Source organism: Bos taurus, chromosome 5 (genome assembly GCF_002263795.3).
Source record: "Bos taurus isolate L1 Dominette 01449 registration number 42190680 breed Hereford chromosome 5, ARS-UCD2.0, whole genome shotgun sequence".
NCBI classification, from domain to species: Eukaryota; Metazoa; Chordata; class Mammalia; order Artiodactyla; family Bovidae; genus Bos; species Bos taurus.
The window spans coordinates 47,293,075-47,308,332 of NC_037332.1; the positions used below are offsets into that span (position 1 = coordinate 47,293,075).

Here is a 15,258-nt window from a genome sequence, read left to right on the forward strand (position 1 = left end):
TCTCTAAGTCAGTCCATATTTCTGCAAATTTCATTAGTGCATTCTTTTTATAGCTGGGTAATAATACTATTTTATATGCATATGCTGTGCTGTGCTTAGTCTCTCAGTCACGTCTGACTCTTTGCGACCCCATGAACTGTAGCCCACCAGGCTCCTCTGTCCATGGGGATTCTTCAGGCAAGAATACTGGAGTGGGTTGCCATGCCCTCCTCCAGGGGATCTTCCCAACCCAGGGATCTAACCCAGATCTCCCGCATTGCAAGCAGATTCTTACCATCTGAGTCACCAGGGAAGCCCTTATATGCATACATCTGTGTGTGTGTGTGTGTGTGTGTGTGTGTGTGTGTGTGTGTGTATAAAATGTGTGTATAAAATATGTATACCACATCTTCTTTATCCATTCATCCACCAATGGACATTTATATTGTTGCCATGTCTTGGCTACTGTAAACAGTCCTACAGTTGAACATTGGGGTGCATGTATCTTTTTGAATTAGTTTACTCTGGGTACATGCCCACAAGTGTGACAGCAGGATCATATGGTAGTTGTATTTTTAGTTTTTTAAGGAACCTCCATACTGTTCTGCCTAGTAGCTGCACCAATTTACATTCCCACCAATAGTGTAGAAGGGTTCCTTTTTCTTCACCTAAAGGTAGATACTTTTATTATCCTTGTTTCAGATACGGAAGCTAAGACCCGCTCCCCCCAAAACAATTAAATGACTTATAAATTGTGACACTGGGAAACTTAGTAGCAAATTTTGACAGTTAAATCATCGATTTTGGAAAAACAGAACGCTGAAAGAATCCTAGTATTGCAGTAATTTAAAAGCAGTGATGTTTTTTCTAAATGCTTCAAGAGACATATTTAAATCATTTACACCAAGAATCCACATGTCTGCTTTATCTATTTTTAAAAAATGCTGGTTATGCATCATGTACTTTCCGGGATCTCAGATTTTTGTGGCTGGTCCTGCATATTTGTGTATCCTCTTTCTCTAGAGGTGACCTGAGAAACACGCAGATATTAATCTAGCCCACCCCGTCACCGTGGGAGATAAATACAGATCATAATTTTATTTCACATGAATATTTGTGAAAGGTAGTATTTATGTGCGGTACATCCCTGCCATGAATCTAACTTATGTTCAGATTCCCAGGGGATGAGAAAAATTCTGGTACATCCCTCATGTCACTAAACAAAGGTGCAAAGTGCCAGAAGACCTTCCCTACTAGTCTAGGTGGCAAGAACTGAGACAGAAAATGCAGCCATTTATCACAGAAACCCAGCTTTGAGCCCAGCAGCTTTGCTGAACCAGGGGATGTTAGGAGGAACTTGAAATGAGTATTGGAAAAAGCATCTGTTTATTTCCTGAGGGGGATAAACTTCCCAGTGGCACCTCTAAAAGTAATATACAGACAAAACTGTATTGTGAGCAATAATATTCTCTCCAATAGTATTCTGGTGTGAGCTTCAATCCCCCTTATGAAGGCAGTGGTAAAAAAATAATCAACCAAAGAAGCTCAGGGAAATAACTGTGTGATCCTGCTTTATCATTCTGCCTTGGCACCACCCAGCAAGAGCTGTTTGCCACAAGCTGATGCTCATCTCCAGGTCGTAATTCCCTGTGTTGGGACTGATGTACCCATTCATTCAGCAGCTCCCAGGAAGCACCTACCACAGTGCCATTCTAGGCACTGGACACACTGCTGGGAAGAAAACATCTCTGTCACTAGCATCTGAAAGTTTGTGACTTTGTGTATTAAGTTTTCATCAATAGCATTTCTATCTTACTGTTTATGATATAATTTTTAAAATCTGCTAGTGAATGGAAGTTCAATAAGTAAAGAGCTCCCTGGTGTCTCAGATGGTAAAGAATCTGCCTAAAGTGCAGGATACCCGGGTTCAATCCCTGGGTCGGGAGAATCCTCTGGAGAAGGGAGTGGCTCCTGGCACACTACAGTCCCTGGGATTTCAAAGAGTCAGACACGACTGGCTGACTAACAAAGAGCTCCACCAGGGCATACTTTGCTGAATGTGCCCATGATGGTTGCTTTTTTTTTTAAGTTTTTAAACATTTTTATTTGTTTATTTATTTTGGCTGTGTCAGATCTTAGTTGTGGCATGTGGGATCTTTAATTGATCTTCAGTTGCAGCATTCAGGATTTAGTTCCCTCACCCAGGGATCGCACTCGGGCCCCCTACATGAGGAGCATAAAGTCTTAGCCACTGGCCCACCAGGGAAGCCCCAGTGATTGCTTTTAAAATGCCTTTTCTCTTTTTGTGATATGACTCCAAGGTGAGGGTCTTACAAACCCTTTGTTTGGGATGTGACAAAAACCATTCAAAGAATAGGTTTTTTCTGGTACTTAAATTTCATCTCAGTTCTCTGTGAAGTCATGTGACTTCACCTTCTCCAATCAGTCTCAGCAATACAAACTTTCTCTCTTTCCTTAATTCCCTTTTAGTGACTGGTGTCAACAGCCCTAAATCAAACAAGGTGGAAACCTTGAGATCCATCATCCCTCCCAGTTCCTTGCTCCCCACACACTAATGCATGTCTAACTCAGGGAAATTCATCCCGGTGTATCTGGAGTTAGTGCCATCCACACAGCTACTGATGGATTGCAGTTTCTCACGTTTTACCCACCTGTCCCCTCAAGTCCATGCCTTCCTTTTTGTCTTAGCATCTGTCCACACTCCAGTTCTTAGCTTCCCTTACAATTAGATGTAGATATGGAATCAGTTCTTGCCCTTGGGATATGAACAGAAGCAGGCCAGTGGTGGCTGTTAAGAGAGTTATTTATCTCCATCCCCCAGGGAAATGCAGACAAGATACTGTCCTAAGGCAAAAGTTTCCAAACTCCCTTTGTTCACAGAGCCCTTGACATCTCAGTAGTTTTTGCACTGTACTTCTAGGTCAAATGAAATATCAGTAGCCCCACTTATTAGTATCTAGGTCCAAGCAATATAATCCATATTATCTCCTAACCATTACCATGGATAAATTTAAAGAACCACAGTTCAGTTCAGTTGCTCAGTCGTGTCCGACTCTTTGCAACCCCATGAATTGCAGCACGCCAGGCCTCCCTGTCCATCACCAACTCCCAGAGTTCACCCAGACTCACGTCCATCGAGTCAGTGATGCCATCCAGCCATCTCATCCTCTGTCGTCCCCTTCTCCTCCGGCCCCCAATCCCTCCCAGCATCAGAGACTTTTCCAATGAGTCAACTCTTCGCATGAGGTGGCCAAAGTACTGGAGTTTCAGCTTTAGCATCATTCTTCCAAAGAAATGCCAGGGCTGATCTCCTTCAGAATGGACTGGTTGGATCTCCTTGCAGTCCAAGGGACTCTTAAGAGTCTTCTCCAACACCACAGTTCAAAAGCATCAGTTCTTCGGCGCTTAAGTACTTAGTAATGATATGTTTGTTGGGCATTGCTGTTTCTCAAACCTTCAAATCAAATGAAACATTGACAAGTTCATTTCCTGTTCCACATCGTGCCACATGGACCTTTCTTTCTTGTCACAGAAACCACCACCTAAAAAAGAAAAAAGCTTTGGAAAGATAGGCTATCAAAAAAAGCAGGGCTGTGTTCTAATGTTGAGCAAAACTGTCTGTATCTAGTAGGTGGTATTGTATCCAACTGATACCAAGTATGGCTGTAATTCCCTCGCATTTTAAAGATAGTTCACCGTAGTTCTGTGAGTTCACTTTGGAACCGTGGGGCGCCTTGTGCACAGTTTGGGAACCAGAGCCCTGGGGGATGACAGAGGCACAAAATGGAAGAAAACACAGATCCCCGCATCTCCATGTGAAGCAGAGAAGGCTGCTGATTGGGAACACCCACCCGGCTCAGGCTTCCGTGTGAGTGAAATAAGCTTCTTTTGTGGTTGGACCATTATTCATTTTTGCATTTGTTGGCACAACCTGAGTGTTAAATCACTTCAGTTGTGTTCGACTGTGCGACCCTATGGACTGTAGCCCATCAGGCTCCTCTGTCCCTGGGGATTCTCCAGACAAGAATACTGGAATGGGTTGCCATGCCCTTCTCCAGGCATTCTTCCTGACCCAGGGATCAAACCCAGGTCTCTTATGTCTCCTGCATTGGCAGGCGTGTTCTTTACCACCAGCGCTACCTGGGCAGCCCTGACACAGCCTAGCCTAAGTTATTAATATCTTAGAGTACTGCAGTGACCTAATGGTTCTCCTTGACCCAAATCTAATGTCTTTTTCCCAAGTTCATGTTGTCATCACAAAATCTACTGCTTTACCCTAATAACAGGCTAAACCTAAATAAGTGTTTCTCAATCTTGACTGCATGTTAGAATTACCTGTGGAGGTTTTAAAAAAGATCCCAGTGCCCAGTTCCCCACCTGTAAGGATCTTCATCTAATTGAAACAGACTAATTCCTTGACGAGTACAAACTACCCCAACTCACCGAATCTCAAATAGATCATTTGAACAGCCCTTTAACTATTAAGGGAAATGAATTTGTAATTTAAAAACTCCAGACACAGATGGCTTCATTGAAAATTATACTAAATGTCTTAAAAAAGAATAAACAGCAATCCTACACAATCTCTTCCAGAAAAACAGAAGAGGAAAGGATGCATTTCTCAATTCATTTTATGAAGCTAGTATTATTACACTGATACCGAAACCAAAGGGGGAAAAAAAAGAAACTACAGATGGTATTTGTCATGAATATAGATGCTTCCCTCATAGCTCAGTTGGTAAAGAACCTGCCTGCAATGCGGGAGACCTGGGTTTGATCCCTGGGTTGGGAAGATTCCCCCTTCAGTATTCTGGCCTGGAGAATCCCATGGGGTTGCAAAGAGTCAGACACAATTGAGCAACCTCCACTTTCATAGGTGCAAAAAAAGTCCTTAGCAAAATATTGGCAAATGAAATTCAGCAATATTTAAAAAAAAAGAATTATACACTGTGAGCAAATGGAGTGTATTTCAAGAATGCAAGATTGGATCAATATTAGAAAATCTATCAATGTAATTCAGGATATTTTCAGACTAAAGAAGAAAAATCACATCATCATATCAGTGCAAAAAGAATGTGGCAAAATTTAAGCTCAGGATAAAAACTCTGTGGGTAAAAAAAAGGAATAGAAGGGAATTTCCTCAACTTGAAAATCTACAGAAAACCTACAGGTAATATAATACTTGATGGAATACCGAAGTCTTTTCCCTTAAGATAAGGAACAAGGCAAGAATATCTATTTTCATTACTCTTATTCAACAGAGTACTGGAAGTTCTAGCCTATGCTTTAGGCAAGGAAGGGAAATAAAAGGCATATAGATTGGAAACAAATAAAAACTATCCTTTCTTGCAGATGACATGATTGTCTACATAGAAAACTCTAATCTACAAAAAAAAATCCTAGAACTTTTAAGTGAGTTCAACAAGGCCACAATGTATGCGGTAGCTATATAAAAATCAATTGCATATCTGTATACTAGCTATGGACATATGTACATCAAAATTAATAATGCAATACCATTTTCAATTTTACACCCAAAATAAAATACTTTGTTGTAAAACTAACAAAACATGTATAGGGCTTGTATGCTGAAAACTACAAAATGCTGATGAAAAAAATCATAGAAGTTTCTATATAGTTAAAAAGACATATTGTGTTTATGGATCAAAAGACTCAACATAGTAAAGATGTCTATTCTTTCCAAATTGATATACAGCTTTAATCCAAATCCTATCAAAATACCAGCAAAAGTTCCTATAGATATAGACAAGATTAGTCTAATATTTATATGGAAAGGCAAAGAAACTAGAAGAACTGAAGTAGTTTTTATAAACAATAAAATAGAAGCAATCAGCCTCCACAGTTTCAAGACTTACTATATAGATACAGTAATGAAGGCTGCATGGCATCTGTGAAGGGACTGTGTTTGTTGTTCAGTTGCTCAGTCGTGTCCAACTCTTTTTGACCCCATGGACTGCAGCACACCAGGCTTCCCTCCTTTACTATATCCTGGAGTTTGCTCAAACTCATGTCCACTGAATCAGTGACAGACTGATTTTTCACAAGGTTCAAAAGCAATTTGGTGGATAAGATAGCCTATTCAACGAATGGTGCTGGAGTAATTAAACACCCATCCCACTCCCCGCCCCCCAAGTTATATGAACCATGACTAAATCTCATACCTTATGTAAAAATTAACTTAAAATGGATAACAGACTTAAATGTAAATATTGTGGTTATTACATAATATTATAGAACTTAGAAGAACTTTTGGAAACTGTAGAAGAAACAAGAGAAATTTCCAGGATCTAAGGCCCAGCAAAGAATTCTTAAAACTTAACAACAGCGTGACCCATAAAAAGAGAAACTGATCAATTAGACTTCATCAAAATAAAAACTGTTGGCTCTGCAGAAGACCATGTTAGGAGAATGAAATAAAATCTCCAGACTGAAAGAATATATTTGCAAACCACATATTCAACTGGGGACTAGTATCTAAAGTATATAAGAAACTCAAAACTCAACCGTAAAAAAAGCAAACAATCTAATTAGAAAATGGGCAAAAGACCTGAAAAGACATTTCACCAAAGAGGATATGCAGATGGCAAATAAGTACACACACACAAATTTCACATTTCCCATTAGAGAAATGGCTCAACTTAGCCAAGAATTAAAACTGTAGTTAGATATCACTAATAGCCATGTATTTATTTAAGTAAATACATATTTATTTTAAAGATTCAATTAAGTGTCTCACACATATCAGTGTGGCTAAAATAAAAACAGTAACAATCAAGTACTGGCGAGAATGCCAGTGGATCATTCACACGCTGCTGGTGGGAATGCAAAATGGTACTGCTATCTCGGAAAACAATTTGACAGCTCGTTAGAAAACTAAATATGCAACTACTGTATGGCTTAGCACTTGTACTCCTGGGCATTTATCCCTGATAAATGAGTAATTATGTCCACACAGAAACTCACATATGAATGTTTGTAGCAGCTTTATTCATAGTAGCCCCAAACTGAAAACAACCAAAATGTCCTTCAACAGGTTGATGGTGATACCAACTTTGTATGTCTATACCATGGGACACTACTTAACAAGAAAAAGGAACTCTTGCTACGCACAACTTGGATAACTCACCAGAAAATTATCCTGAGTGTAAAAAGTCAACCACAAAGTTTTCACACTGTGTGACTGCATTTATTTAACATTCTTAAAATGGTAAAGTTATAAACACAGAGAATAGGGTCAGTTCAGTCAGTTCAGTCACTCAGTCATGTCCGACTCTTTGCAACCTCATGAATTGCAGCACGCCAGGCCTCCCTGTCCATCACCAACTCCCGGAGTTCACCCAGACTCACGTCCATCGAGTCAGTGATGCCATCCAGCCATCTCATCCTCTGTCGTCCCCTTCTCCTCCTGCCCCCAATCCCTCCCAGCAGCAGAGTCTTTTCCAATGAGTCAACTCTTCGCATGAGGTGGCCAAAGTACTGGAGTTTCAGCTTCAGCATCATTCCTTCCAAAGAAATCCCAGGGCTGATCTTCAGAATCGACTGGTTCGATCTCCTTGCAGTCCAAGGGACTCTCAAGAGTCTTCTCCAACACCACAGTTTAAAAGCATCAATTCTTCCACGCTCAGCTTTCTTCACAGTCCAACTCTCACATCCATACATGACCACTGGAAAAACCATAGCCTTGACTAGACTGACCTTTGTTGGCAAAGTAATGTCTCTGCTTTTGAATATGCTATCTAGGTTGGTCATAACTTTCCTTCCAAGGAGTAAGCATCTTTTAATTTCATGGCTGCAAGGAGGTTTAAAAAAGCGTTGAAGTAAGAGAGTAGTGGGTGATCTGTAAAGGATAATATGTGGGACCCTTGTGGTGATGGAAATGCCTGTATCTTGACTTCATCAAGATAAGTATCCTACTTATATATAAGTATTATAGTTCTACAAGATGTTACCATTAGGGGAAAACAAGGTAAAGAGGATCAGGGGCTTCTCTGCATTATTTCTTGTAACTGCATATGACTCTTACAATTAAGATTCACTTAAAAAATTTCCCTGCTGGTCCAGTGGTTAAGAATCCACCTTAACAGTACAGGGGATGTGGGTTTGACCCCTGGTCAGGGACTAATATTCCACATGCTGCAAGTAAACCCAAGTGCCACAGCTACCCAAGTGCCACGTGCTCTGGAACCTGTGTGTCACAATGAAAAAGATCTCAAAGGATGCAAAAAAGATCCTGCACGCCGCAGCTAAGACCTGATGAAACCACATAAATAAGTTAATAAATAAATACATATTTATTTAAAAGATTCAATTAAATATCTCACAGTTAAAACGTTCGGCTTCAATCCCTGGATTGGGAAGATCCCTGGAGAAGAGAATGGCAGCCCACTCCAGTATTCTTGCCTGGGAAACCCTATGGACAGAGGAGCCTGGCAGGCTACAGTCCGTGGGGTCACAAAGAGTCCGACATGACTGAGCCACTGAACCAGCACCAAGAGGTGGTGTTCAGATTGATTTGGTCTGGGGTGGGTGCACACGCTGTTATTTCCAAGCCCCCCAGGTGCTTCTAACATGCATCCAGAATTGAAAAAGTGTACATCCCAAAACCTAGGTCATCATCTACCATTTCTTGTTCCTCTGCCTTTAACATTGCCCTTCCATTTGCTGAGATGAGGCTGCCTTCAAGACCTGGCTCAAAATAACTCCTCTGAGGAACTGTCCAGAGCACGACTTATCCAGTCTGGTGATGGATCCTCCCAGGCTGCACCATGGTGACCCTGCACTTACTCTTGTCGTCACTCTTTGCTGTAATTGTCATTTTTTGTCCATCTCCCTGATTTCAGCAAGTGTGATTACAATTGTTCACCTTGCAATTGCCTGATCATTTAGCCCCTGAATTTTAGGGACCTTCTAAACATTACAAGTAACTCTCTTTTCCTGCTGTTAAGCCTAATTGTACTTTTTAAATAATCAATGAGGCAAGAATTTCTGGACACCAAGAGTTTCACAGAACAGAACAAGATGATTATGCTGTATGTTTATTCTATGCAAAACATTACAATCTTCATACTACAAAGCACTAAGATGGTCTGATCTGGGTTCTGTAGGCCCTATGCCTATGATACGTCTTTGCCTTCTTTCTTCTTTAATCTCTCTCAGGGGTGATACTTTTGGTGGCGTAACATCCAGTCATAACCCAGCATCTCTTTCAGTAGCCTGCCTTCCTGCAAAGGCTCTTTCTGTTCTTTCATAGCAACATTAATCAGCCAGCTGGCAGACTTTAGGAATATCATTTTTCACAGAAACTTTGCATGGAAGCATGTTCCATTTTTGCAATAATGTAAAATATACTTTGTGTCTCACAAATCCTATTGGCATTTTTTTTGATATTGTGAACTTTATAATTTAAGGAGCATTGCCATATTTTTTATGTTGGATTATAGAATATCAGTTCCTTAATATCTGGGATTTTCTCTGGTTGGTTGAGTTCTGTATCTCCAAAGGCTAGAACAGAACCTGGTACATAGTAAGTGCTCAGTTTTTACTGAATGAATGAGTGAATGAATGGGATAGCTTTTCTTTTGTTCTGGGCTTGTATTCCCTCAGAAGTGTGTTAAAGTTTTCTTCACAGAGATTGTGTATATTTTTCATTAATTTTTTTTCTTAGGGATTTTAGTTTTTTGACTATTGTAAATGGAGTTTTTTCTTTTACAAGAACATTAACTAGTTGGTATTTGTTTATAAAAGGCTATGGTTTTCTGCATATTAATTTTTAACCACCTATGTTATTGAATTTTTTTATTCATTTGCAAGAATTTTTCATACTTCTCTTGTTTTTGCCAGGTACTTCTCTTAAAACTTTCCAGAGTTTTAAGAGGATTGAATTACAAGCCCAGAGAAAAACAGCAAGCAACTAAATTTCATTCTAGCAGTGAGATTCTTATTGGTTGTGCATGTACTGGTACACATGTGAACCTGCAATTTCTTTTCTAAGGTAATTAAACATGATGATTAAGGAAAATGTCAAATCCACGACCGGCTCAGTCATTGCCAGTTAAGCATCATCTGTTCCCTGAGCTGCTTGCTGATATGGAGAGACTGCCGTCTTTACTACAGAGTCCTCTTAATTTGGGGAGGGACATTTGCAATTTAAATCACAAAGAAAGAAATTGTCAGTATATACTGACGTGTTTCACTGCGAGCTTTGTTCAGTAAACCTTGCTATACAAGGGAACTCATGCAATTGAACGCATCTGTCTTCATTTCTCCTCGCCATTAGGTCATTATGCAAACATTAAGCACCAAAAAAGACATAAAATGATTGATTAGTGTAGTGGAGCGCGCAGGTTAGCAGAAAGCCAACTCAAGAAGCCTGTTCCTCCCTCCCCACATTGCTGCTTTTCTCCTCTCCCATTCGGAAACACCCATAAATGATTTAGTCAGTCCATCCACTTCAGTGTTCTTGCCTGGAGAATCCCAGGGACGGCAGAGCCTGCTGGGCTGCTGTCTATGGGGTCGCACAGAGTGGGACACGACTGAAGTGACTTAGCAGCAGAAGCAGTGTCTGGAGATATTTATTGGCAGTTAACATTCTTGTGATTCAGCACATTTTCTTGCGACAATATTCTATCCTTACTCCTGAGTTTTGCCTAATTTAGATTCCCCCTTTGGTCTGTTCTACTCTGCTAATCCTGATCGATAAATACAGACGGATTAGACAGAAGACAAAATTGTGAAATTGATGTTCTATTTGGAACAGCAAGTCTTCATTTCACATTGTTGCCAAGACCACCTCCTCTGTGGCCACCTCGCCCACAACCCACACTGTGGCGTGGTGCTCTCTGATTCATCTGCCTCTGTGGCTGTGCTTTAAGTATCTCTGACTTTTTCCATCTTTGAGTTTCATCATCTGGTTCATAGTAAGCACTCAGTAAATGCTAGAATCAATGAATACACAAGTTACTCAGTTAAGTGGTACAGTACATTAATGTTTTCTTTCGTGTTATTAGAACTAACTATTGGGGAAAGGTTTGAAATCTTTTTAAACAAGAGGGTAATTGACTATTACTACTTTTAAAAGTAACCCAGATGGATTTGTATTTTAACAGAGATCAAATTAAACTCATTGAATTTAGCTTTTCTAGATTCTCAGATTCAGCCAGAGGTCTGGGAAGGACCTAGATACCTTCTGGAGAAAATTGCACTGTCCTCATCTTATAAGGCTGAATCTATGGGGCTTCCCTGGTAGCTCAGTTGGTAAAGAATCCACCTGCAATGCAGGAAACCCCAGTTCAATTTCTGGGTTGAGAAGATCCCTTGGAGAAGGTCCATGGAGTTGAAAAGAGTCAGACACGACTGAGCAACTTTCACTTTCTTTTCATGTCCTATATCCCATGTTATTCAGAAAGTACTCTCTTGAAAACCTGAGTAGGAGTGAAGTTCTTATTAATTGAAACTTAATTCTCCCTTGCTTGTTACTGTTTTAGAGTTGCTTCTCTGTGTATTTCTAATTGACCTTTAAGACATACCCTTAAAAATCAAGGCTCCCAACTCCTCAAGTACAGCTCTGTAATGAACTGCTTAACCAAAGGGAATCAATCTACATAGTTAAAGAAAATGCAAACAATTCTTTCGTTGGGCAGAGTTGTTGAACACATTATGTCTCTGTAATGTGAATAGCCATCATCTATTTTGTAATTTTCGTTCCTTTATTGTTAACCTTATTTTTACCTAGCCTTTTGCCAAGGAGGACTTAAAGGGGTTGCTTGTTAAGTGACCTCTTCAGGTATCAGCTGTGCCTGTGTATTTCTTTATGGAGTGTAGAGAGGGTTGCTTTGTTCTATGTTGAGGGGGCATATGAACTGCACACTGTCACGGACTTTTGTTACAAATGCACCTGGTCAATGATGTAAAAAGCCCTGTGCTTTTATATATTCGACAAGAATTTTACTTCTTGTTCAGTCACTAAGTCGTGTCCAACTCTCTGTCATTCCATGAACTGCAGCACGCCAGGCTTCCCTCTCCTTCACCATCTCCCAGAGTTTGCTCAAACTCATGTCCATTGCATTGGTGATGCATTCCAACCACTGCATCCTCTGTCACTCCCTTCTCCTCTTGCCCTCCTCAGCGTCAGGGTCTTTTCCAGCAAGTCTGCTCTTTACATCAAGTTGCCAAAGTATTGGAGCTTCAGCTTCAGCTTTAGCATCAGTCCTTCCAATGAATATTCAGGGTTGATTTCCTTTAGGATTGACTGGTGTGATTTCCTTGCTATCCAAGAAACTCTCAAGAATCTTCTCCAGCACCACAGTTCAAAAGCATCAGTTCTTCAACACTCAGAGAATTTTACTTCTTGAATTTCGATCATTATTTGATCTCTCATTCAAAATGTAGTAAATGAAGCTGACATCACTCACACTCATAGCCTCTTCCGTGGGTTCTGTTTTAAATCAACAACAACTCAGGTATGCACTGTCCTGAAACTGCCATGAAAAGAGAAGAATGCAAGGCTGGCATTCCCAAGCCTAGACTGACATTAATACATCGAAATCAGTGGCCTGTTCCTGTCTTCCTTCTCCAGGTACTCTGTTCTCCTCACTAGACAAGATGAGAAATTATTTCTTTCTCTAACACAATTTGACTTTTTTATTGGCTAATTGGATGGGAGACCAGCAGCAATAATTCAAAAACCTTTATGATATGCATTCATGAAATTTTGAAATGATAATTAACACTGCCATATGTAGTTAAGAAAAGGGCAGAAGTGTGCAAATAATCTTTTCGCTCTTTTGACTTTGAAAAGGAAAGTCTATTCTTGCATTTTAACATGAGAATCTCTGATGTCCTAGGAGTTCATAATCCCTGAAATTCATAACCTGATTCAGGAAGAGTTGGAAAACTGTTGAGTTTCCCCATTCCTACCCAGAGAGTATATGCAGAGTTGGGGATAACAAACAGAATTTTGAAATAATGCTTGTCATAGTTAATCTCTGGATGGGTAAATGTTGAGGCATTTCTATTTCTGAAAGCAAGGAGAGTCAAGTTTTCTTTCTGTGGTGCCTTCAATCAAAAGATTTGGGTTCTCTCTTGGTGTGTGGGGCTTCCCTGGTGGCACAGTGGTAAAGAACCCACCTGCCAGTGCAGGAGATGCAAGAGATGCAGGTTCAATCCCTGGGTCAGGAAGATCCCCTGGAGTAGGAAATTGCAACCCACTCCAGTATTCTTAACCTAGGAAATCTCATGGACAAAGGAGCCTGGTGGGGCTGCAGTCCCTAGGGTCACAAAGAGTCGGACCAACTGAGCATGCACGCATACTTGGTGTGTAGATATGACCCCCACACGATTGGTAAGATTTAAAAATTTCAGGAGAGAATGAGAATTAACAGAATTCCCTGGGGATTCTGAGGACCAACCCTGCCTTAATATAGTGTGACACATTTTGTAAGAAATGATGTAAGTTGTAACATGACGCTATTGTACTTTGTTTTCTGAAAGACCAAAAAAAAAAAACTAGAGTCAATAATATTTTTCTTGAACTTGTAGAAAGCTCTTCTCTTATGTCATTCGTCTTCCTCAGCTAAAAGGTATCGCAGACTTGGAGTCTGCTGCTGCACTGTATTATTATTTAAAATTCCATTACAGCCCCTTTACCTTATGACTCTCAATTGCTCCCTTTAGAGTTACAAGGAGAAACATGAGAGAAAGTCACTTCAGAATGACAGGAAACAAAGGGCGAATATTATCCTGTACATAAGCCATGTCAGACTATTTATTGTGAATCTAGCACGAAGTACCCCACTGGTACCCATTTTAATAACCTTTAGTGGAATCGCTGCTCTGCCTTATCTGCATGCTCCTCTTTACAAGACGCTTTGCAAATGGCAGTGGAAAAGAGGCCGCAGAACTTTTCCCACAAAAGAAAAAATGCAGAGCGTTTATGGGGAGGAATCACCTCACCACCCACAAAGACAACCCTTTGTGCTCCTGCTGTCATTAACTAAAGCAGATTATTTTCTTTTAACAGAGGAATTCAAGGGCTCCACTGTGGTTGAACTGATGAAGAAGGAAGGCACTACCCTTGGGCTGACGGTCTCGGGCGGAATTGACAAGGATGGCAAACCCAGAGTATCTAATCTGCGGCAAGGAGGAATCGCTGCTAGGTAACTGCATCGCAGGGAAACGTAGAAAAAGGAGTGAAGGTGTAATTAATTCAGAACTTAAAGCTCCATCAGAAAAGGTCACCAATAGATAAATGACACTGCCATCTGCCAGGTGGAAGCCCAGGGGGTGGGGAGGAGGCAGATTTCAGAAGGATGGCTTTTCTGGCCCATGCCAAAGTCACCAGGGAGCTCTTGTGTCATCTCAAGAGCAGTCAAGTCCTCCTAAGATATTAATTTTAAAATGCTTGTGTCTGGACTTCTCTGGCAGCACAGTGGTGAAGACTTCACCTTCCAATGCAAAGGGTGCAGGTTTGATCCCTGGTCGAGGAGCTAAGATCCCACATGCCTCGTGGCCAGAAAACCAAAGCATAACACAAAAACAATATTGTAATAAATTCAATAAAGATTTTTTAAATGGACCACATCAAAAAAAATCTTTAAAAAAAACCAGCCACCCGTATGGATTTAGTCCTCAAATGTGCCCCTACTGCAGTGGGAGTGAGACTGTCCAATCATCTAACGGGGAGTGGGTGACCCATCTTCTGTGGACAGGGGAAACTGCCACATGAGGAGCCCAGACAGCGAGGGAGGCCCAGCTCCAAGCGTCTCAGTAACAGTTTTACTTGTCCTACATATTCTCAGCTTTTCTACTTGTGAGATTTTCCTTTCATCGGGACAAAGAGATGATTTCCAAAAGGGCAGAAGGCTTAGCTGAGAAGGACTGGTTTTGTCCTTGTTCTTATTAGACTGCAGACGGCACTAGTTCTTGCTGATGACAGAGCGTCCTGAGTGCTGGCCAGGAGTGGGTTTGCTCTGTAGCCAAAATCGAAATCTACCTCGGAAAGAAAGGGTGGAATGGTGAGGTTTCATTCAAAGTGAGGTTGCTGCTGCTGCTGCTGCTAAGTCACTTCAGTCGTGTCCGACTCTGTGCGACCCCATAGACGGCAGCCCACCAGGCTCCCCTGTCCCTGGGATTGTCCAGGCAAGAACACTGGAGTGGGTTGCCATTTCCTTCTCCAATGCAGGAAAGTGAAAAGTGAAAGTGAAGTCACTCAGTCATGTCTGACCCTTCTCGACCCCATGG

The 15,258-nt window shown here is 40.9% G+C and overlaps 1 protein-coding gene across 8 annotated transcripts in view; it reads left to right on the forward strand.

Moving 5' to 3' along the window:
- The window catches only part of GRIP1 (glutamate receptor interacting protein 1), a 309,369-nt gene that overhangs the window by 127,161 nt on the left and 166,950 nt on the right, over positions 1 to 15,258 (forward strand). For all 8 annotated transcript variants that reach the window (XM_024992486.2, XM_059886942.1, XM_059886943.1 and 5 more), the window contains one exon: positions 14,039 to 14,174. In XM_024992486.2, the coding sequence (XP_024848254.1) occupies positions 14,039 to 14,174 (136 nt within the window). The remainder of the gene's footprint in view (positions 1 to 14,038; positions 14,175 to 15,258) is intronic.